This window comes from Pleurodeles waltl, chromosome 5, assembly GCF_031143425.1.
Source record: "Pleurodeles waltl isolate 20211129_DDA chromosome 5, aPleWal1.hap1.20221129, whole genome shotgun sequence".
Lineage (NCBI taxonomy): Eukaryota > Metazoa > Chordata > Amphibia > Caudata > Salamandridae > Pleurodeles > Pleurodeles waltl.
Genome location: NC_090444.1, coordinates 1,534,698,318 through 1,534,723,095, shown reverse-complemented (window position 1 = coordinate 1,534,723,095; position 24,778 = coordinate 1,534,698,318). Strand labels below are relative to the sequence as shown.

Below are 24,778 nucleotides of genomic sequence, written 5' to 3'. Positions count from 1 at the left end.
ATGGTTCAAGTACAGGGTTGTAACTTCCCAATGAGGGCTATTAAAACACAAATATCTTCTAGTGTGCATTCTCTCCCCAGCCCCCTTTGGGAAGTTCCCCTGCCTAGAATGCCTTGGCCAAATATACAGATATAATTCTAAATTGGGCACAGGCACACCCACTTGCATCAGTGTTGGTAATGAGGGACTGCAGACAACAATTTTGGGTATACTTGGATCATGGGCTGAACAGTGCTCTTTATCTGGCATGGCAGCTGTAGCCTCCAGCCCGATGTAGGAGGGTGTACATCTTCAGCTTATGCAGTCTCTGGGACAGATGCAGTCAGAAACCCATCTTCCAAAGTTGCTGCCCATGGTGATCATGCATGCAGGCAATTGTCTTCAACCGTTGTTGCCTCCAAGCTGATGCTGGTGGGCTTTTGTCTTAGGGGGTTCCAGCCTCCTAGTCAATGTAGGGTCTCCTTAAGGAAAGACGCCTCTAGTGACAGTGGCAGCATCAAACCTTTGGGTTTGGCGGATGAAAGGCCGGGCATTGCAGTGACAGTTTGCTTCACAGCTTCTTATGCTGCTCATAGCAGGAACTTCCCTTGGAGACCAAGAGATGCCTCACAATTAGGGTGAGTACCAGCTCTTCTCTCTATTTTTACTCAGCTACTCTGGTTGTTCCATCTGCTGGGAACATACTGGTCTTCTTCTCTTGCACAGCCTTTCCTCCTGCAGGGCCAGGAACTCTTCTTCCCTCTTTGGGGGCATATAGGCAGACCCTCAGGTTCTCCTACAATTTCAGGCTACGGGGAACGTTCCCTCACCTACGGGAGCCTGGCTGCCATGCAGACACTAACCCTGGTAACATAGCAGTCCTTCTAGTAGTCTACGTAGGACTCCCTTCTTTGTTCAAAAAGAACTCAAATGTGGATCCACTGACTATAACTTCAAAATCAGTTTGAGTTGGTTCCTTTTCAGATGTCATTTTCTGGCTGTTCCTTAGATCCAGCCTACATGCAAGGTAATGAAGCTCATACCATAAAGCTATGGTGCTGGTTCCAAGCAGGACTATACAAGCCAAGGACACAGTGGAGTGTAGGATTCCTGCACCTGGCTGTGATCAGCTTTCTTTAAGAATTAATCCTGAACTGACAAAAGGACAGGCCCTCTCTAGAAATGTCCTAACCTAAGACAATAGAAACTTCAGTCCCATTCCTACCATCTACCAAATGACAGTGTGTAGGAAGAACTAATCAACAGCCCCTTGATAACAAGACCATCAATTAATTTCTAAAGCTAGTCATGTCTCCATCCTTCCTCTTTTTACTGTCTGAACCTCTAGCCTCCCATCACAGGAATATATGCAGTACACTTATACTGTATGGGGATGTTGCACCCATCCTCCATCTTGTACCATGCTAAATGAGGGACAATCCTAAATGTATCCAACTAATCTTGTTTTAGACTCACACAAAGTCAGACCACATATGTGCCTCACACTTGTTACATATATATATTCACTTGAAATGCACAGAAAATGTCAGCGCAAGGTCTTAGTTTCTTATACAAAGCAGAACTTTACATGAGAGGGGTCAATAGACCATGCTCACTCCTAGCACAGAGAAAAGGATTTGGTTATACTAAAACTTTACCAAAAATACATTGTGCTGCAAACTCCTCCTTATGTGACTTACTCAGAGAATAGACAGTCACCCTTTTCTCACTATAAGGGAATGCTTTGGGCATCACTACAGGTTTCGGAACAGGTTCTTGACCCCACATTACCAGGATCAGGCCTTTGCTCATGTGATAGCTTATAGGGATGCCAGGGCCATAAATTCTCATTTTACCTGATTTCAACACAACAACAAGCTATGTGCAGGGCAAAGCTGATTTGGTTGCCTGATTCTTTTGCCTGCTGAGGGTGTTCCTTCCCTGGAGAAGCTCAGCACCTTGTCCCTGCTACACTTGGAGGTAGAATAAACAACTAAGGGCCAGATGTAGCAAAGGGTTTGCGCCTCGCAAACAGCGAAAAATGCCGTTTGCGAGGCGCAAAAGCCTCTTTGCTATGCAGAAATGCATTTTGCGAGTTGGATCTGACTCGCAAAATGCATTTCCGACTCGCAATGGGGTGTTCCCTTCCTATTTGCAACTCGCAATGCGATTCAATTCCATTTGCGACCGCGAAAGCGGTCACAAATGGAATCGCAGTTACCATCCACTTGAAGTGGATGGTAACCCAGTCACAAACAGGAAGGGGTCCCCATGGGACCCCTTCCCCTTTGTGAATGGACACAAAAATAATTTTTCAGAGCAGGTAGTGGTCCTATGGACCACTGCCTGCTCTGAAAAATACCGAAACAAAAGGTTTCGTTTTTTTTTCTAAGTGCAGCTCGTTTTCCTTTAAGGAAAACGGGCTGCAGATAGAAAAATAAAAACTGCTTTATTAAAAAGCAGTCACGGACATGGTGATCTGCTGACTCCAGCAGGCCACCATCCCCGTAAGTGCCCATACTCGCAATGGGGTCGCAAAATGCGACCCACCTCATTAATATTAATGAGGTGGGTCTTTGCGACCCCATTGCGAGTTGCAGAAGGTGTCTGAGACACCTTTCTGCATACCAAATTGCGAGTTGCAATTTGCGAGTCGCACGGACTCGCAAATTGCAAGTCGCAATTTGGCTTTTTCCTACATCTGGCCCTAAGTCCTACTTTTGCCCAAATGCTGGAAAAGCTGGTCTGGTCAAATTTGCAGCTCTGTATCCTCATGTAAGGCACCATTGCTCTTTCAGAGTCTAGTCCTCAGTGGTCTACTGGAGTTGGGAGTGTTTCTGCCTTTGGTGTCTCTGGAACAATAAAACGGGGTCAAATACTTGACCTATTAGAGTAGTTCCAGTCCCTGTGTGCTGCCAGAAGACAGTAGTTCTTGAGTTCTTTTTTTCCCCAGCAGATTCTTCTTTCTTCACGTATTTTCTTCACAGTGTTAGCAATGGGGTTTCTGGTTGGCAGTCAGTTTACACTCTGTCCAAGTAGGGACGCTCACTCTTGTCAGGGTATGGGAGATACACAGCTCAGATAACCGCTGCTCACCCTCTTGGTAGCTTGGCACAAGCAGTTAGGCTTATCTCACAGGCAATGTGTAAAGTACTTGCACAAACACATACAGTAACACAGTAAAAACACCACAAAATAACTCCACACCAGTTTAGAAAGATAGCCAATATTTATGTAGAGCGAACAAGACCAAAACAACAACAATCTGACAACAAAAGCAAAGATATGAATTTTCAAAGTAAAAAGAGTCTTTATTCATAGAAATCAATGGATGTGTTGGTGTTAGTAAAAACTACCTGGTATGCGTCAAAAATAAAACCGCATGGGCCAGCGTGCATCGGGAAAGTAAGCGATACGTCAATTCCTTACTCGCAAGTGAGGCAGTGTGTTGATTCTTTCTGTGCTAGGTAAGCGATGTGTTGATTCTTTCATTGCAGGGTAGGGATGCATCTATTTTCGGGAAAGTAGCCTCAGGTCTGTGTGGTGTTGTTAAAGATTTTGATGGCCAGGGATGATGCGTGGAAAATCTGGATGCACAGCAGCGATGAATCTAGGCTGAACTGGCAATTCGTAGATTTCACTGGCGCTGTATCAATTTTTCAGCCGCTGTGCAGATGCTGGGTCAATTTTTCTGCCGCTCCGTTGCATGGATTTTCACTCTGTTTCTGCCAGCTTCTCCTTCCAGGGGCTCAGGGACTGGATGTGGCACCACTTGGAAAGTCAGGGCCTCTCAGCAAGAGAGCCTAGGTGCTGCCAGAGGAAGCCTTTGATGCCTCTGAGACTTCTTAATAAGAGGCAAGCTGAGACCAAGCCCTTGGAGAAACTTCACAAGCAGGATACACAGCAAAGTCCAGTCTTTGTCCTCTTAAAGTCAGAAGCAGCAACTGCAGGCCAAGCCAGCAAAACACAGACAACAAAGGGACAGTACTCCTCCTCCAGCTCTTCTCCTTGGCAGAGGTTCCTCTTGATCCAAAAGTGTTCTAAAAATCTGGGGGTAGGGGTGTACTACTTTTACTCAATTCTGCCTTTGAAGTAGCCAAACATCAAATGAAAGTCTCTGTTGTTCACAAGGTGCTGCCTTGCCCAGGCCTGCCCCCAAACACACTCCACGGGGTTGGAGACTGGGAGACTGCATTGCGTGAAGAGAGGCACAGCCCTTTCAGGTGCAGGTGTCATCTCCTCCCTCCCCACTCTAGCCCAGGAGACTCATCAGGAAATGCAGGATACACCTCAGTTCCCCTTGTGTCACTGTCTACACAGAATTCACAAAGAGCCCACTGTCACTCTTATCCAGACATGTATTCCACAGGCAGGCAGAGGCACAAAATGGTTAAGCAAGAAAATTACCACTTTCTAAAAGTGGCATTTTCAAACAGCCAATCTAAAAACCAACTCTACCAAAATATGTGCTTTAAAACTGTGAGTTCAGAGACCCCAAACTCCCTATCTCTGTCTGCTCCCAGCAGGAAACTGCACTTGAAAGATATTTAAAGGCAGTCCCTATGTTATCCTGTGGGACAGATAGGCCTTGCAATAATGAAAACCGAATTTGGCAGTATTTCACTATCAGGACATGTGAAACACACCAGTACATGTCCAACCTTTTAAATACACTTCACCCTGCCCATGGGACTACATAGGACCTACCTTAGGGGTAACTTACATGTAGTAAAAGGTAAGGTTTGGGCCTGGCAAGTGAGTACACTTGCCAGGTCAAACTGCACACACAGGCACTCTAGTGTCAGGTCAGAGACATGTTTACAGGGCTACTCATGTGGGTGGCACAATCAGTGCTGCAGGGTCCAATAAGTAGCATTTAATTTACAGACCTTGGGCTCCTCTAGAACACTTTACTAGGAACATACTAGTAAATCAAATATGCCAATCGGGGATAACCAATCATAATCACAGTTTATACACAGAGCACTTGCACTTTAGCACTAGTCAGCAGTGGTAAAGTGCCCAGAGTACCAAACACCAGCAAAAACAAAGTCCAGCACACGGTCAAAAATAAAGGAAGCAGAGGCAAAAAGACAGGGGAAGCCAAAACAAGGTTGCCAGGTCACATAGGTTCAGGAATATCCTTAAAAGATGGTGGTGAGGTGCCAGATTCACCCAATTCAGACTTCCCAAGGGTAGGTCGCTCCCCCTGCCGCTGCAGCTCCTCCAGCTCCTCCAGGTTCCTGAGTTCCTGAGACCCACCTCACAGTAAGTACCCCCCACCTCCCAGCCCCTCGCTCTGCCCCGCGCTACTCACCCTCTCTCCTGCTCCTTTTCTTCTTTTGTTCTTCTCTGTTCTTCCTCCTCGCTCCTCGTCTGTAATCTTCTTCTGTACTCTTCTTTTCCCCGTCTTCTCTCTTCTTCTGTGTGCTTCTCAGCCTCTCCTGTCGCCTCTCTTCTTCCTCATCTTCTTCTGTGGTCTTCTGCCCTCTGTTCTTCGTTTTCTGTATCTTCTTCTGTGTTCTTCTGTGTTCTTCTGTGTTCTTCTGTGTTCTTCTGTTCTTCTGTTCTTCCGGTCTTCTGTTCTTCTGTTCTTCTGTTCTTCTGTCTTCTATCTTCTGCCTTCGGCTCTTCTGCTTCCTCCGTCTTCTTCTCCCCGCACCTGCCCTCCTGCTCCTGCCTCATCCCCCTCCCTCACTCGCATCCCCCTCTCTATCTCCCCTATCTAACCCGTTCACTATCTACCTCCCTCACTCCTCCTATCTACCTATCTCTCTATCCCACTATCTAACTCCCTCACTCTCCACCTCCTCCTATCTTCCTATCTCTCTATCTATTTCTCTATCTATCGATTTCTCTATCTATCTATTTTCTCTATCTATTTCTCTATATCTCCCCCCCTCCCTCCACCCCCTCTATTACCTATCTTCCTATCCTCTCACTCTACCTCTCACCCTCACCCACCTCTACAACCCCCCCTATCTTCACAACCCTACTCCTATCTTTCTCCCTAATCTCCTAAACCTCCTAACACTCACCCCCCTCCACCCTTAAACCCCCCTCCCCCAGCTCTTCTCACTCTACCTGTCCCCCCCTCCCTCGCGCTTTCCCGCCGCGACCTCCTGCACGCCCCCGCCCCCCAGCTCCCATTCGCCCCCAGCTGACCCCTCCTACCTCATATGGCGGCCGCTGCGCGACAGTGGTAGCGACCCTTGACCCAAGGGTAGGTCGCTCCCCCTGCCGCTGCAGCTCCTCCAGCTCCTCCAGGTTCCTGAGTTCCTGAGACCCACCTCACAGTAAGCACCCCCCACCTCCCAGCCCCTCGCTCTGCCCCGCGTTACTCACCCTATCTCCTGCTCCTACTTCTTTTCTTCTTTTCTTCTTCTCTGTTCTTCCTCCTCGCTCCTCGTCTGTAATCTTCTTCTGTACTCTTCTTTTCCCCGTCTTCTCTCTTCTTCTGTGTGCTTCTCAGCCTCTCCTGTCGCCTCTCTTCTTCCTCATCTTCTTCTGTGGTCTTCTGCCCTCTGTTCTTCGTTTTCTGTATCTTCTTCTGTGTTCTTCTGTGTTCTTCTGTGTTCTTCTGTGTTCCTCTGTGTTCTTCTGTGTTCTTCTATGTTCTTCTGTGTTCTTCTGTGTTCTTCTGTTCTTCTGTTCTTCTGTTCTTCTGTTCTTCTGTTTTTCTGTTCTTCTGTTCTTCTGTCTTCTATCTTCTGCCTTCGGCTCTTCTGCCTCCTCCGTCTTCTTCTCCCCGCGCCTGCCCTCCTGCTCCTGCCTCATCCCCCTCCCTCACACGCATCCCCCTCTCTATCTCCCCTATCTAACCCGTTCACTATCTACCTCCCTCACTCCTCCTATCTACCTATCTCTCTATCTCTCTATCCCACTATCTAACTCCCTCACTCTCCACCTCCTCCTGTCTTCCTATCTCTCTATCTATTTCTCTATCTATCGATTTCTCTATCTATCTATTTTCTCTATCTATTTCTCTATATCTCCCCCCCTCCCGCCACCCCCTCTATTACCTATCTTCCTATCCTCTCACTCTACCTCTCACCCTCACCCCCCTCTACAACCCCCCTCCCCTATCTTCACAACCCTACTCCTATCTTTCTCCCTAATCTCCTAAACCTCCTAACACTCACCCCCCTCCACCCTTAGACCCCCTCCCCCAGCTCTTCTCACTCTACCTGTCCCCCCCTCCCTCGCGCTTTCCCGCCGCGACCTCCTGCACGCCCCCGCCCCCAGCTCCCATTCGCCCCCAGCTGACCCCTCCCCCCTCCTACCTCATATGGCGCCCGTCTGTGCCTGGCCCGCGCCCAGCGCCACGACCCCTGGTCCCCAGCTCGCCCAAGCCCCGCTGATCCGCTACGACCCCACCACCCTCCACGCCCTCAACCCACACCTCCGCCCTACACTGGACCGACCACAGCTGCGTCCACTTCACATTCCGACGCGAGACCCGCCACCTCCGCACTCAACCCATCCCTCGTCGACAGTGGAACAAGATCCCTGAAGAGCAACTCCTCTCCGCACTCGCCGCCAACCAACCCACCCTCACCACCGACCCCAACGACGCAGCCCTCAACCTCACAAACTGGATCTCCAACTGCGCAGACAACCTTGCTCCCCTCAAACGCACGCATCGACAGACCAACACCAAAAAACCTCTCTGGTTCTCTAACACCCTCAAAGAATCAAAGAAAACTTGTCGCGCCCTTGAGAAAGCCTGGCGCAAGGACCACACCGCTGACAACATGACCGCCCTCAAGAACGCTACCCGCGAACACCACCACCTGATCCGCGCTGCCAAAAGGAACTTTTTCACCGACAGACTGGACAAAAACAGCCACAACAGCAGAGAACTCTTCAGCATCGTCAAGGAGTTCTCCAACCCCAGTGCCAACGCCAACGCCGTCACGCCCTCACAGGATTTGTGCGAATCCCTCGCCACTTTCTTCCATCGCAAGATCAGCGACCTCCACGACAGCTTCGGACACCAGACCCAACCAAACACCACCGAACCCGCATCCCCGGCCATCACCCTCAACAACTGTACCCACATCAACACGGAAGAAACCAAATCCATCATGAACTCTATCCACTCCGGCGCCCCTTCGGACCCCTGCCCGCACTTCATCTTTAACAAAGCCGACGACATCATCGCCCCGCACCTCCAGACCGTCATCAACTCTTCTTTTTCTTCTGCTACCTTCCCCGAATGCTGGAAACACACCGAAGTCAACGCTCTACTAAAGAAACCTACGGCTGACCCGAGCGACCTGAAAAACTTCCACCCTATCTCTCTTCTGCCTTTCCCAGCCAAAGTAATAGAGAAGACCGTCAACAAACAGCTGACCACCTTCCTGGAAGACAACAACCTGCTCGACCCCTCACAAACCGGATTCCGAACCAACCACAGCACTGAAACCGCCCTCATCTCAGTCACAGACGACATCAGAACCCTGATGGACAACGGTGAAACAGTCGCCCTCATTCTTCTCGACCTCTCGGCTGCCTTTGACACCGTCTGTCACCGCACACTAATCACCCGCCTCCGCTCCACCGGGATCCAAGGCCAGGCCCTGGACTGGATCGCCTCCTTCCTCACAAACCGTTCCCAAAGAGTTTACCTCCCTCCGTTTCGCTCAGAACCCACCGAGATAATCTGCGGCGTACCTCAAGGCTCATCGCTCAGCCCGACACTCTTCAATGTCTACATGAGCCCCCTCGCCAACATCGTACGCAAGCACGACATCATCATCACCTCCTACGCCGACGACACCCAACTTATACTCTCCCTCACCAAGGACCCCGCCAGCGCCAAGACCAACCTACAAGAGGGTATGAAGGACGTCGCAGATTGGATGAGGCTCAGCCACCTAAAGCTGAACTCTGAAAAAACGGAAGTCCTCATCCTCGGCAACACCCCGTCCGCCTGGGACGACTTCTGGTGGCCCACGGCCCTCGGCACTGCACCGACCCCCACAGACCACGCCCGCAACCTCGGCTTCATCTTGGACCCTCTTCTCACCATGACCAAGCAAGTCAACGCCGTGTCCTCTGCCTGCTTCCTCACCCTCTGCATGCTCCGCAAGATCTTCCGCTGGATCCCTGCCGACACCAGAAAAACCGTGACCCACGCCCTCGTCACGAGCCGCCTGGACTACGGCAACACCCTCTACGCCGGGACCACAGCCAAACTCCAAAATCGCCTGCAACGCATTCAAAACGCCTCGGCCCGCCTCATCCTCGACGTACCCCGCAGCAGCCACATCTCCGCACACCTGAGACACCTGCATTGGCTCCCAGTCAGCAAAAGGATCACCTTCCGACTTCTCACCCACGCACACAAAGCCCTCCACGACAAGGGACCGGAATACCTCAACAGACGCCTCAGCTTCTACGTCCCCACCCGCCTCCTCCGCTCCTCTGGCCTCACACTCGCTGCTGTCCCTCGCATCCGCCGCTCCACGGCGGGTGGGAGATCTTTCTCCTTCCTGGCGGCCAAGACCTGGAACTCCCTCCCCACCAGCCTCAGGACCACCCAGGACCACTCCGCTTTCCGGAGACTCCTAAAGACCTGGCTGTTCGAGCAGCGATAACCTCCCCTTTTCCCCTAGCGCCTTGAGACCCGCACGGGTGAGTAGCGCGCTTTATAAATGTTAATGATTTGATTTGATACTCTATTGAACTATCACCTCCTTTTTCAGAATTATTCTTTGTTTTACTGCAAGCATTTAAGGTGGCTATCCACTGCTTCCATCTAGAGGTAGTCTGGTCCTTCCGTAACCATTCCTCTAAACCTTTGAGGTTTGCGCCCTTCTGTCAGGATTCAAACTGGTTTTCCCTTCTACCAGTGTTGTAGCTAGATAGTGTAGGATGGCCATTGAAATTAATGGGAACTGTTCTGCTGGCCTTAATGAAAAGAGTTAAGGGTGTCATTGGTTCTGCAAACTGTTTGAGACAAGGGAGCTCAGGAAAGACCCTAAAGACTTTCAACTTCTAGAAAGGGGTGAGGATGACAATAGAAAATACAGACACACATAGAAAGGACGTATAATTCTAGAGAAAGGCAGACAGTTACACTGCACCAACCACACTAGATAGTATTAAGACCTGATGTTTGCAGAGGCGCAGTGTGTTGGATCAGCAGTTCTTAAGTCTACTTCACTTGTGCTTCAGTTTGCACTCAGTCTATCTTTGTTATTTTCATACTTCTTGGTTCGCCTTGGCTTTCCATTTCTTTGTGCGCCTATAACCTGCTGGTAGCCTGTATTTGTTAGTTGTGCCTCCCTTCTCCCATGTTTCCTGCTTACCTGTGCTGCAGCATCTTATCCTCATAATTCGGCTCTTGGGAATGACTAAGGGATGTTTAGTGGTCAGTTACAGTCTGCCTGCACTCTTTACTTAGCAAGTCCAGATTCTTTCCAGTTATGCCTATAATTATATCCCCTTTGTTGTGTTTCACTTCACTGGTTGTGCTGTGTCTCCCCAAGGTGGAGTATTACCATCCCCTTGAATATTGGTCAAAGATGCTGTAACAATCTGCCAGTCTATGCTTTCCATCTTCCAGTCACCAGGAGCTTGACTCTCATTCTCCCCTTTTTCCATTACACTTGTATCCTCTTCACATACCTTGATATAGCTACAGGTGCTGAAGTGACCTTTAGGCGTGGGAGGAGGAGAGATTGACGTTCACTTCCTCAATGTTTCTGAACTACTGTTGTGACATTAAGTGATCAATACTCCGGCCCTCCTGGGCACAGAAGCCAAGCCATTGTCCTCTAGTAGACAGGTTGTTACTACCCAGCTAGGAATATGTACGGTTGAGAGGCAAGCTGGGTCAAGCCTGTTTTCTTCCAGGCATCACGAATTATATCTTCCATAAAATCTATTTTCAGCATTGAATTCGATGTTTGAACTTAATTGAAAGGCAATTTTTAAAATCTTTTTAACATTATCCAATGTGGAGCTAGGAAATAAGGATGTTTTTATTCTAATCCACGTCCCTTCTTAGAGAATACAGCTTTATGACACAGCTTAGACAGCTTTCAGACAACTGGCACATTGAAAGAATGATATTCCGAACGTGTAGTATGGCGCATATATATATATTAAATAAATAAATACCCAGCGTTGGGAGCTAAAAAGGCACACTTTATGTTTTTTTTTAATATATAAAAAAGGGGTTTCTCACATTGCAAAGGCACTGTCCTCTGCCATGTGTTATTGCAATACCTTTAAACTGCAACCCAGCCAGAGCAAAGTCAAGCTCCTGAGAGCAATTAGATTTTTTAATTACTCAAAACCTCCTACACTTGACATTTAACTTCCGTTCCACAAATGCTCTTATTGCGGCAATTTACAGTTTATTATTTAAACTTTAAACACAAACTGAGTAAAACTAATTTCACAGTACCATTTTCGAGTCAGAGCAGATGCTCTGTGGAACTGATGGACAGGGTTACAACGCTGCAGTGGCAACAAAAATAGAATCCTGGAAAAGTAAACACAATAAATCTAGGGCACCAAATATAAAAGGCCACTTTGTTGAGAAAATCCTATAACACCAACCCATGTCCATATACAACTATGTGGAAACTAAGAAAACATTCATTAGCAACTGTGTTAGTAAGCGAGCTTCAGCTAACACCCTATACAATTTATAGACATTACAGCCCTCCACATACACATCTTATCTCTTATTTGGTCTCACCCATGCCATATGGGAGATTTTTTCCAGTCACTTCAGCTCTTATAAATATGTTAATGACTCATGTAAAATCAACTGGAAAAGAATAGACAGATTCATACCACAAATAAATACATACCGTTCTAGAAACACCTTGACAGAAGAATATAGAAGAGATTTCATTAATCCCCCAAATTAAAATCCCTATTTTCTATAAATACTACTCGACCCCTGTAGCCAGTTATTCTGGACCGAGTACTTTCTGTGTTTTCCCATTGTGACTGTGTAATGTATGTATATTCATGTTGTATTTTTGAATTGGTATTGTGTATTGAAATGTTTCATCTGCTGTAGTGTTTTAATTGTAATTTTCTTATTAATATGTTTCAGTTTTCTAAATCAATGGTGCTAGATGCATACAGCGAATATGTAAATAACTTCAGTACCGCAGTTGCAGTTCTCCGGAAATCATGTGCCACCAAGCCTCAATTTCTTGAATTTCTTAAGGTAAACTTGAGAAAACACTCTTAATCTGTGTTTCTATTTCCAATGTGTTTTGGTTCTACTTCATGAAATAAACATGGGTTCAGTGCAAGCTACATTTGCCCTTAAAAAGGAAGACTTGTTCTGGTTACTGTGTTCCGAATGGGTATTTATTGATAATATATAAAAGTTGATTTGGGCCTTAAAGCACAGGCAAGGGGTTCTCAATGGTGCACATTTTACCAGGGCTACATGGAGAGAAGCTTGGGTCCGATGTATAGAAGCCCAAGTTTCAAACCATTATGTGCAGTTTCAACTCTGACTGACTTGTGAATGCTTATGCAATTTTCAATGTAGCAGTGTAAATATAGGTACCTTCCTGAATTATACATTTTCAGGATATTGCAAAATTAGTCCTGTCATACTTTGTGACTGAGTGTGAATGGCTGCATATGCAATAGTGGTGGCCTTCAAAGGCTAGGAGACCACCATCCTTGCATTTGCTTGCCAAAACTAGAGTACACAAAACCCAGCCCTTGTTGGGTAAAGGATCCTGCTTTAAAAAGAAATGTTTGGAAACACATCAAGGAGAGTAGGAAGTTCACTTTCCTGTTTCCCCGAAGGCTGCCTGGTTCCCCTCCTAAAGGGGAAACGTCCCACAGGAATACTTCTCATTTGTGATACTGCCCCTCTGAAGTGTTCAGATCCGAGCAACAATAATGTGCAGTTTAACCACAGTTATAAAGCATTAGTGCATTTCACTGTGACTTCCAAATAGAAGCGAATGCTAATTTCACGTACTCTCCAATTTGTGATGGGCAATTTATCGCAAAACTGTTTTTACAATTCTGAAAGAATTTTCCAATTTATGAAATACAATATATATTTAAGAACACTCTTTTGCAGTCCCAAACAATATAATTTCATGAAGTACAGTGTGAGAAATTGGGTTGCTGGTTGAAGGGGGTATGAGCCCCTCTGAAGCAGTGACCACAATTGTTGTCAGGGTGGACCACAATAAGTTGTTAAATTATCCTATGATTAACCCTCTGGTAGCTTGGCACAAAAGCAGTCTATTATAAGTGAAGACATAACACAAGCAAAATCCCATATCAAGTTAGGGTAATATTTAATAAAGTATTTGACACCAAAATGACAACAATTCAATCTGTAGAACCGGAGAGATGCAATTTCAAAGATTTAAGGTAAATATAACACCTAAAAGCACAAAGCACAAATCTGGTTTTGCAAGAACGGGTGAAAGTTACAAGTTTAGGCCAACTACGATGAAGCATGGGCCAGGTACCAGGTTTCTCCATCTGAAAAAGTTACCTTCTAAAGTACAGCTTGAAGAGCTCCATTCATGGCAGAGTGGTCCGCGATGGGCATGGAGAGCATTAGGAATGGTCATCACTGTAGGTCAGAAAGCAGGCTGGGCATCACGGATGGTCTTCCCTGTAGTGCGAAGATACTTACGGATGTTGTGGATGGTCAGTGCTGGAATTTTGTTTTGGTGGTCACCATTGGCTATCAGTGCTGTAGGTGAGAATCTTGCAATGCTGCTTCTTGCTGGTGGTCACTGTAGCACAAAGAGTCTAGTTCACTGGAGCTTCAAGTTGGCAGGCATCACAAACAGCAAGCTCTTGACATGAACTGGTCCATTCCCAGTTGTGAAGAGCCCAATACTTCACGTTTTCTCCTGTTCGTCGAGGAATGCAATGAATGCCGCACCAAGGTTCCAGGTCATGGGTGGCAACTCTGGGGGATCAAGAACTCATAGCAGCCTAGCCTAGCAGGGCTCAGACATGTTCAGTTGCAACATGTCATCTGGACAGTTTCAGAGGAGCATCTGGAGCTTCTTGTGTCCCTACAGCTCAGAACAGGAAGTCAGTCAGCTACCCTTGGATTCACTCAGCCTTGGATGAAGGCTCTAGGTTCTGGGCTCCTTTTCATCAAGCAGGGCAGGCCTCAAGCAGCAGGTTAATACTTCTGGCAGGCTTCAGTCCTTCTTCTGTGGTATCCACAGGTCCAGGAGTGCGCTGAAGAATGGGTCACCTTTTAATACCTGGTTATTCCACTTTAAAGTGGAAAAAACTTCTGGAGTCGTTCCCTCCCTACAGAGATGTCTGGCATTTTCTGACTCCCAGTCTTGGCCCCAGTATGTTTGGGGGTACAGTAGGCTAATGTGAAATCCTTTGTGTTTGAACTGAGCCAGTGCCTTTGAAGTGTAAGTGGGGTAGGTGACAGCTCCACCCCATCAAGTCAGGATGGCTCATCCTGCCAAAAGACAGACCGTCTTTTGAGATACTGTCTGGGAGGAATAACAAGGGCCAACTGTCAACTATGTCCAGTCATGTCACCCAGGCTTCAGGCACCAAATGGTTAGGACAAGAAAGTGACAATTTTCTGCAAGTGGAATTTTCAGAATTGTGTCTTAAAACTCAACTTTATCATAAAAGAGATTTTAAATTACAATTCCTCAAACACAAAACATGACTTGCCTACCTCTTCCCAATCAAAGGTTATCACTTAACCAAATATTACCCTATGGGAGAGTTAGGTCTTGGAATAGTGAAAAATGACTTTGAGAGCTTTTCACTACCTGGACATGTAAAACTTAAACATCCATGCCTAGTGTTTGAAATATATTGCACCCTGCCCTATGGGCTGTTTAGTTCCTACCCTAGATGTGACTTATATGAGTTAAAAAAGGAAGGTTTAGGCTTTTCAAAAGGTTTATTTCCCCAGGTCGAAAAGTCCAAATGGCAGTTTAAAACTGTACACACAAGCTGCAATGGCAGGCCTGAGACATGTGTTAAAGGGCTACTTACGTAGGTGACCCAATAAGTGCTGTAGGCTCATTAGTAGCATCTAATTTACCAGCCTTGGCTACATGTAGTAACACTTACTAGGGGCTTATAAGCCCATTAAATTGCAAATTGGGTGTAAACCAAATTTACAATATTTGTATGGAGAGTACACAAGCACTTTAGCACTGGTTAGCAGTGATAAGTGCACAGAATACTAAAGCCAGCAAAAACAAGCTGAGCAAACCAAAAGGAGTGAAGGCAAAAATATTTGGGGGACAACCACCCTAGGATATCAGGTCTAACACACAGGGTTTGTGACAATGCAATTATGTTGCATATCAAGCCTGTTGAGAGGATTTTTGGATTTTGTTATTCAACATATTCTTCTTCTTTTAGTGCCTCTTGAGCCATGGAAATAATTGCAGGTGACAGGAATACAACATTTCTTTAGCATTTTACTGAACACTATGGGCCAGAAGTAGCAAAAAAACATTTTGCGAGTTGCAAATTGCGAGTAATAGCGACTCGCAAAAAGTAATGCAGAAAGGTGTCTCAGACACCTTCTGCGACTCGCTATGGGGTCGCAAAGACCCACTCATGAATATTAATGAGGTGGGTCGCAGTTTGCGACCCCATAGCGAGTCCATGCACTCACAGGGATGGTGGCCTGCTGGAGACAGCAGACCACCATGTCCGTGACTGCTTTTTTAATAAAGCAGTTTTTTTTTTCTTTTTGCAGCCCGTTTTCCTTAAAGGAAAACGAGCTGCAAAAAGAAAAAATTCCGAAACCATTTGGTTTCGTTTTTTTCAGAGCAGGCAGTGGTCCACTTCAAGTGGATGGTAACTGCGAGTTGGTTTGCGACCGCATTCGCGGTCCCAAAGCAACTCAGCATGGCGATGCGGTCGCAAATAGGAAGGGAACACCCCTTCCAATTTGCGAGTTGCAGCCCCAAATTGCGAGTTGGTACTGACTCGTAATTTGCGGTTGTGCTTCGCGGTTGGCCTTTTGCACCTCGCAAACTGCGTTTTTCACAGTTTGCGAGGCGCAAAAGGCTTCCTACATCTGGCCCTATGTTCTTATTTCAAAATTCTTTTCAGCCTCAGTCATATACATTTTGCTCCAAGCAGCTGGTAACTGAAAGACAAAAGAGTACCTGCACATGGCCAGGGGAGAGAGGCTGTGGCTGGAGGAGTGCCAGTGGACAGCAGAGGTTGTAGGCTTGCAGGGATGAAGCAATCTGTGCTTTCACTTTGATAGTAGCGGTAGTTGAGTAGGGGCTGATGCTGAGGCTGGGCTGCACTTGCAGTGTAAGCCTTGTCATTTACCAGTCAAATTGTTCATCCAATACAGTTTGTGTCTGATATTTCCTCAGCTGAGTTCTTCTGGGCTGATTATAATTGGAAAGTTCAAATCTACAAAGTAATAGTGTGCTTTCAGCTTCTAATCAGGATCTAGAATATGTGTTATTAAAGTGGGGATGAGAAAGAAATGTGTTCATTGTGAGTTCACCACAAGGAAATCTATTTTTCCTGTATAGATGTCCAGCTTCCACATATCATATTGTTAAGTCTAGCTTTACAGGACAGCTGCCTGCATGGTTTATTGTTACCAATTCTTTAAATATGCAAGTATTAGGTATTGGCTCCACCTAAAGGGGCATTTATTTTTAACCTCATAATATTGACTTTGCTTTATTATTATTCTGCCTTACTGTAAATGATTCTATTGGAATGCATGAATGACTACTTTAAATCTTAACAGTACACTCACTTGTTCTCCAACATTTCCTAAGATTTTTCAGCATCCATTGCTACAGAAAGTGACATCACCTCACTTCCTAGGATCCGTTTCTGCAGGAAGTTGCATTACTGCATTTCCCAGCATCCATTTCTGATGGAAGTGGTTTCCATCTGTCTTCTTGTTTTACTTTAGTCAACTCTTCAGTGCGTCCCACTGCGTGTGTCTCACTAGGTAAGGGTGGACACAGACAAGGGCATCGCCAGTTTGACCTGGAAGGACCTAGGGCCAGGATCCCAGGTCTAGGTAAACGACTTTCATCATGTGCTTTGCAGAAATCACATTTCACACCATGTCCACACTCCTATCTAGACCAACCACATTTACCCAATTTGCAATCTAATGCCTCCAGCCTCATCCACATTTGACTCACTAGACCACACATCCATCCTATAAAACAATATATATAAACATTTGCTCATCAATGCACACTCCGTAGTCATAAAATTCTCCAGGCATCATCAATGTCATCACCAAGCAAAGCTTTATGCACTCTTTTTTACTAAAGCTTGTGTCACACCTACCGCCACACAAATCCTGAACGCCTTCAGCAGTGATGTTTATAGCATCCAATATATAGACCACACACTCAAAACAGGAATGCGACTTGCAGTCATATAAAGGAACTCTTAGCAACTGTGTCACACCTACTTCTTTCAAGCTCCTTCCCTGTCACTTCCCTCTCTCAACCTCCAAAACAGCCTTCGTTCGTCTAATGTGCAGACTACTTGGACCAAACAAATGCATCCTAGAAGAAATCTCAGACCTTTTTACCTATACCTCCATCCAACAATTCCACTCCATTTCCCTCAAAGACTTCAAAATCCCTCACAACTCCAGTATGAAATGCGTGAAGGAAGTCATTTACGCACTTCTGAATCCACTAGATCTAAACAACACATTAATAACCCAACCCACTCCAGTCGCATCTTGCTAGGTCTCTTTCTAGCTATGCCTTCTAATGTGCCCTGGACTTTCCTGATCACTTCACCATCTCCTTGACCATCACATATATTACACCTCAAAGACAGCTGAAAAAAGTAAAATTAATCTTCTGTTCAATCAAGGGCATCCATCTAGAAAAATCCCAAAAGAACTAAATAACTTGTTAGAACACTTCTATTTCAGCACATATGGCAATACTGTAATTTGATGTTTGCATTATGTTAAACACATGTTGAACACTATGCTCCACATTCACCCAGCCAAAACACTCAACACTGTGGTACACTGAAGATCTTCCTAAAAATAAGCATACCATACAAAAACAGGAATAGAAATGTAAAATATCAAAATATGCAGATTACATCACCCTACCCAAAACACTTTACTCTAATCAGTGATTCCTTATCATCTTATTTAATGTGTCACACAGAAAAGCATCATCAGCAAAATAACCAACAGAAGCAAAACCTTTGTCAAGATTGTGAACACTGCAGCATTCCTTCGCTAGTACACACATTTAGCCAAGAAATGTAACACCATCAACTTCTTCTTCACATAGAAGAGCAGTAAAACCAGATACAAAATCATTACCATTTGAACAATACCTAGGTTCCAGTCACCAAATGGACCTCCTTCAATCTACTCTTGCACACGTACCTCTCCAATATCCTAATGCTTCTCAAAGCAACCTCTTAGGAAGATGACACATTTTCTTTTTCCATCACTAAATTGCTATGAGAGGCACTTGTGTCCCTTCTTCTCAGTATCAATGCTTTCCTAAGTCTGGGGACATTTTAAGATGTCCTTACGGTGGGTCAGATGCTCAAGTGCTAAAACTCAGCCACCTTCAGCCAACCTTTTCCCTATTACCCACCTTCCATTCATAGGTAAAGTCATAAAGAAAGCAGTCGCCTCCCAGCTACAGTAGTACATCAGGAAGAATAATCTACAGGACTGCCAATCCGGCTTCATACCATGCTGCAGCACTGAGAAACCACACTCTAAGTACACTACAACAGGAACGATCCCTGCCTTCACGTCCTTCTTGACCTCTCTGCAACCTTCATCACTATCCACCATCCAGATCTGATCAACACCCTAAAAACACACATAGGATTTTCAGACACTATCTTGAAAAGTCTCTGCTCTTATCTCACAATTCAGCACCAGATCATGCAAATAGGTCCCATAAGATGAAGGGGACCACCCCATCAGTGGAGTACCCCAGGGCTCCATCCCCTCTTCTGTATGGAATACCTTGGATCCTATTCTGCAGATATCAGCATCAATATGCAAATGTTGTATATCGAAAACTATCCTAACCCAATAAAAGAGACTCAAAAGTTGTGTTGAAATCACTCAATCTTGGTTAATAGCAATCTTCATGCAGGTAAACCCCACAAAGACCACATTCATCCTGTTGGCCAACAGCACTAAACAGCCCTAGATTAAATCTTGGTTCTCCAACTTAAAACTTCCAGGCTACAGCCCCTCCTCCCAACTGACTGACCTACATGCCACCCAGCTGACAGACTATGCAACACTTCTGAGATTCACCCTTGAAATATACCTCTCTTTCACACAGCACATCACCAGGAAGACCAACACAGCATGGTTGCAATCTCTGTCTCTATAAGAAAGTGAAGATGTTTCTCCTGGACGATGCCAACAAACCATTTGTTCAGCCTTTAGTCCTCTCCCATCTGGATCGAAGCAATGCCATGCTTGAGTGTCTCTAAACCTCTGTAGCACCATGGAGAGATATCCCACATGCAGCAGCACAGCTTATCAAGACATTGAAGAAATTCAACCACATTACTCCATGCTAGAAGATCTACACTGGCTCCCTCTTTCAGATCTGAACCAGCTGTATCACATATAAGGCCCTCAATATAAAGACCACAGCTTATCAAACAAACTAGCCATATCTGTTGAACAACGCCAGACCAGGAGCATGGTTATCACTAGAATGGAGGAAAAAAACTTGCAAGAAGAAAACAAGAACAAAAGGCAAACCTTCTCCTTTCCTTCTCCTGGCATCTGAAACTGCATTTCTACCATTTCTCAGATCAGCACTAAAACATTTTCAAGGATCACTACTCTTGAGAGTCCTCCTTTAACCTGCCCCCAATGATTGCAACTTCCCATGGGTCATGCCTCCATTCAGTGCTCTGTTGGTCTTAAGCCAGATTCTCTCTCTACAAACACAAACACATAGCTACAATCATCACACTGTCAAGAATCTCATATATGCATCCTATTCTGAAAGCAATCTTCCTCTGCTACCTTTTTCACTAAAGCCAACAGGGCAGTCTTTAATGTGTCACAACTTTTGTGCACCTAATGCATATGATATGATAAACATTTGTGAATACCTGTGTTTACATGTCTTAAGAAATTGAATTAAGACCTATTTAGTTTGTCAGTAATTCATTATTTTTTTATATAGTGCCATTCGTGGGTGGCACAGTGTCCATGAAGCAAAAGGGTCATAACTATTAGTCTGTTTGACCTCTGCCAGCTTGAGTGTGTGTTGCACAGTTCATGCAGCACATTTGGTTACAGTGCATAAGCAAGGCCAATTAATCAAATGGCAGTTCTTCAGAGAGTTGTGGCAGTGCTATAAACTGAAGGGTGGTAGGAAATGAAACGTGGGGCTTCCTGGTCATTTCTCCCTTATTATTACTTCTTCATATCAAATGCACTTTGGATCACTATTATGCCAGTTTAATATGAATGTTTACGTGCTTTGCGATAGGTAATATATTTATTGTGAATAATATTTAATTAAAATATTGTACATGTGTTCTTTTAACAACAGCAGTGCCAAGAATCCAGCATTGATCGAATTACTCTCTATGGTTTAATGATGAAACCGATCCAACGCTTTCCTCAGTTTATTCTTTTGCTTCAGGTAAACGTCTTTACTTATACGAACCATACTGTTTCTTCCTGATATATATATGAGATCATTTATGACTACACTTGTTTAACTTCAAGTAGAATGAAATCCTGTAATCGTCTGGATGTCTACTTAGTTGGATATCCAAAGACAGGACTCGAGTATAAACCTTAAAGGATGTTACTGACGATGGAAATACGAAAATTAATTATTTAATAAATAATGTGCAACTCTGTAGTACTACAAACATTGGTAACAGATGAGATATTGCTCGTCAGTGTCTGCTATCAATAGTGGAACGAACAGCTTTAGCTGCTATCTTTAAGCTGCATGGCAATATAGACAGGCAGCTCTATCCCACAGACGGCTCATGCTCAGAAATTTGGAAATGTTATACCTTCCAGAGGAATTGTGAATGGAATGTAAAGTCAGGAGTGTGGTTGGTTGAGGGTCAGCATCGGTTAGAGTTACCTACTGTACACAAGTCATTGTTATACATGACATCACACATCACATGCTTGTTATCCGAAATGGTGTCAAGTTGAGAAAACGAGTTGTGCTTGATGACTCCTGCTTTGATAACTTTCTATAGCAAGAATGTTGCATTGCATTTTTTTATTTGAGTTTTTTGTGAGGCAGGTACTCTCGTATTTTTTTAGTTAGGAAATGCAACATAGTTTGCCTCTAATCGATGTAGATGCAGTTTTTCTTGGTTGGATCCAGCTAGGCTGTTCTGTTCTCCCATGCTATTAACTGTAAACACAGGGTGGTATTCTGTCTGACTCAGATGATAAATCCCATAGTTGAGAGGGGCATCTGCATGCACCAGTACGCAGATGGCGCTCAGATTTATAATTAGATGATGCCCTTTGTCATAGTGTCAACCTATGTATCATTAGTTCTGAGTGGGTGGGTCATTCCATTTAGAAACCTCTAAGGGAACGCAAATCAATTTGATTTACTAACAATTTTATATTTACACCAACAAGGGGCAACAATTTTACAATGCAAAGACTACATTTTTTGTCACATTAGGAACCTTTTACACTCCTCAGTGCTAATGCCACGCCGTGTAGATTCTCAAAGGAATTCTGTTCTGAAAATATTTCAGTATTCTAACATAAATGTGTAAAGCAACAAAAGGTGCTGACTAACTTTGAATGTATAAGTGAAAGGGAGTCAACACCTAATAGACTAAAATGTTTGTCATATATGACCCCATTATTCACTTTTTTCTTTTTAATTGGAATGTATTTTGTTAAACTTCTTATAAGCAGACCCCTCGAAAATCTAACACTAGCAAGTATATTTGCTAAATCTGTGGGTCGAACCAATAATTTTATGAATCGCTGTCGATATATTTAGCTTGCTGACCTAATAATGTCACTATAGAGGTATTTAAATCAATGCTTTTGCACCCTTGCAAGGTTTGGACACATGCCAGCGTATTTAGGATGTATATTACCCTTAACAAATAGGGAAACGATGTGCTTTCTAGATCTGCTCGCTTGCAGACTGGTGAAGTACGTTACCCATCCGTCCAGTTAAAAGTAAAATGTAATTATAGAATAAGTTACTATCATATGGTCTCAGAGGATTGGAGCTGTCGGAGAGGCAGTCAGTGTAATACGTATACCAGGGCCGGACCCCACAGTATCTGGTGAGTCACACATAGCACGTTGAAGCACATTTATTTTACATCAGCAGTTGCATTTTCTTATTTTGGTGATATGGATGGCAAGCATGAAGCTGGAGATGGACAAAACAACAAGGTTTTGATCACTCCAATGTTTATTCGTATGGCCTTTGGGGCATTTACAGTAATGACAGGGAGATATGGCCACTACATCTTCCAGTACAGACCTTGGTGCAGAAGGATCTTAAGTAGTTTTTCAAAATATATGCAGGAATAACTTTAACTTTTGGCAACTGTATAAACCAGCATCAAGGATGGCTCTCTTCGTGCTATAACATGATCGTATAATCTCCTATTTTGATGAGTTGATGTGAAGCCAGTTAAACTGCATCTTGTTTTAGATGCTCATACCATCACTGTGCATCCAATCCCCTGGGTAGTTTCTAGCAAAGGTGAGGGCCAGTAGAGTGTTATAGGAGTTGAATAACATGGGAGACAGGCCAATTGTTGTGGTTCCCTCTACTTGTTTCTGGCGATGTGTAACAAGTACTTTACTCAGTGGAAGAGCTGTCTCAATCGTCATAAGGTCTTTCCAGTGTGATTTTACAATGCTGCACGAATTTGACCGCTTGTATCCAGCTTTTGATTAAATACTGCTTGTTAGCACAAGCACGCATGAAAAAATACGATGGTATAAATCATGTCTGTAGGAGTGCATTATATATGTTTTTTTTACCATTGCTGAAGGAAGGGAGAGACATCATTAATCACCTTTGCCTCTTAAGGGTAAAGTCTCATCCCCACACTCAACAATAGTAATAAATAGCAAACTGGAATCTGCACAGCTGCATGTATATATATATATATATATATATATATGTGTGTGTGTGTGTGTGTGTGTGTGTGTGTGTGTGTGTGTGTGTGTGTGTGTGTGTGTGTGTGTGTGTGTGTGTGTGTGTGTGTGTGTGTGTGTGTGTGTGTGTGTGTGTGTGTGTGTGTACAGAGCCCACTCTGCCCAGGCTTGAAGAGAGTGGACTCTACGCACAGTCTGCACACTGAGCACAGATTGTGTGGAATGGGCTTGCTCACTTAATGAGGTGTATGCCTCTGAAAGTCATGGGCTTTACACAAGTGTGTGCACTAAGTGCTGACTGAGCATAGTAGGGGCTTGCCCACCTAATAGATTATGCATGTCTGGAAGGTATGGGTTCTGTGACAGTCTGTGCACTGTGTGCAGACTTTGTGTATTATGGGCTTGCCTACCTAATCTGGCTTGGATCTCTGGAGGGAGTAGCTCTACACACAGTCTGTCCATTGAGTACAGATTGTGCATTGTAGAATCTTGCCCACCTAATCGGGCCTGCATGTCTGGAGGAAGTGGGCTCTACATATAGTGTGCACACTGAGCACAGACTGTGTGTATTGGCTTGCTCACCTAATCTGGCGTGGTCAGATTGAGGAAGCAGTCCTATGTACAGCATGCACACTGAGCACTAGCTGTGTAGTAGGGGCTTTCCCACCTGTTGGGGTTTGGCCTCTGGAGAGAGTGGACTCTATGCACAGTGAAGTTACGGAGCACTGTTAGTGTCTAGTAAGGTGTTTGCCCACCAAATGCATCTTTTATCTCTGGAGGGAGTAGGCTTTACACACATGGAGCCTGAATGCTGACTATGCATAGTATAGGCTTGCCCATCTAATGGTTGTTAATTGCCTTGAGAGAGTGAACTCTACTCATAGTCTGCTTACCCAGCACTCACTGTATGCTTACCTATCAAATGTGGCTTGGGTCTCCCAAGGGAGTGGGTTCTGCACACATTCTGCACACTAAACACAGACAGATTGGCCTCTACGCACAGTCTGGGTGCTGAGAACTGACTGCACAGTAGGGGCTTGCTCGACTAATGGGGCTTGGATTACTTGAGGGAGTGGGTTCTACGCATAATCTGCACACTGAGTGCCGACTGTGTATAGTATGGGGCTTGGATCTTTGGAGCGCTCTATGCACATTGTGCATACTGAGCACTGACCTTGCATAGTATGGGCTTGCTCACCTAATGAGTGTTGCATGTCTGGAGGGAGTGACCTCTACATACAGACAGTGCACTGAGCACTCACTGGGTCTAGTATAGCAGTGGGCAGATTTGGTGGAATTTGATTCCGTTGGATTCTGCGGAATTACATTAAAATTCCAGAAGATTCTGTGGAAAATCATGCCATGGTGGAGTGTGCATTTGACACTATTTTCTTAGTGCAAAATGCATCCTTGTGTCCAAAAATGGTTGCAAGGATGCATTTTGCCCTAAGAAATAACGCTGCCAAATAGCAAATGCACTTACAGTGTATACCTCTTGGCACCTTTACATTCTCTGCAGTGATTACTGCAGAGTATGTAAGGGCGCTGAGGAATATGCACTTTAATTGTAATTGTATTTATATAGTGCCTACTACCCTTGACGAGGCTTTGAAGTGCTTTTCGGCAAGTAGCACGCCACTCCGGAACACAAACGGATTAGTGGTGGATAAGTATAGGTAT

General features: G+C 44.9%; 1 protein-coding gene across 3 annotated transcripts in view; it reads left to right on the top strand.

Annotated features, from left to right (window-relative positions):
- ARHGEF10 (Rho guanine nucleotide exchange factor 10) overlaps positions 1-24,778 on the top strand; it is a 949,815-nt gene that overhangs the window by 394,780 nt on the left and 530,257 nt on the right. For all 3 annotated transcript variants that reach the window (XM_069235817.1, XM_069235818.1, XM_069235819.1), the window contains 2 exons: positions 12,062-12,178; positions 20,529-20,621. In XM_069235817.1, coding sequence (XP_069091918.1) covers positions 12,062-12,178; positions 20,529-20,621 — 210 coding nt within the window. The remainder of the gene's footprint in view (positions 1-12,061; positions 12,179-20,528; positions 20,622-24,778) is intronic.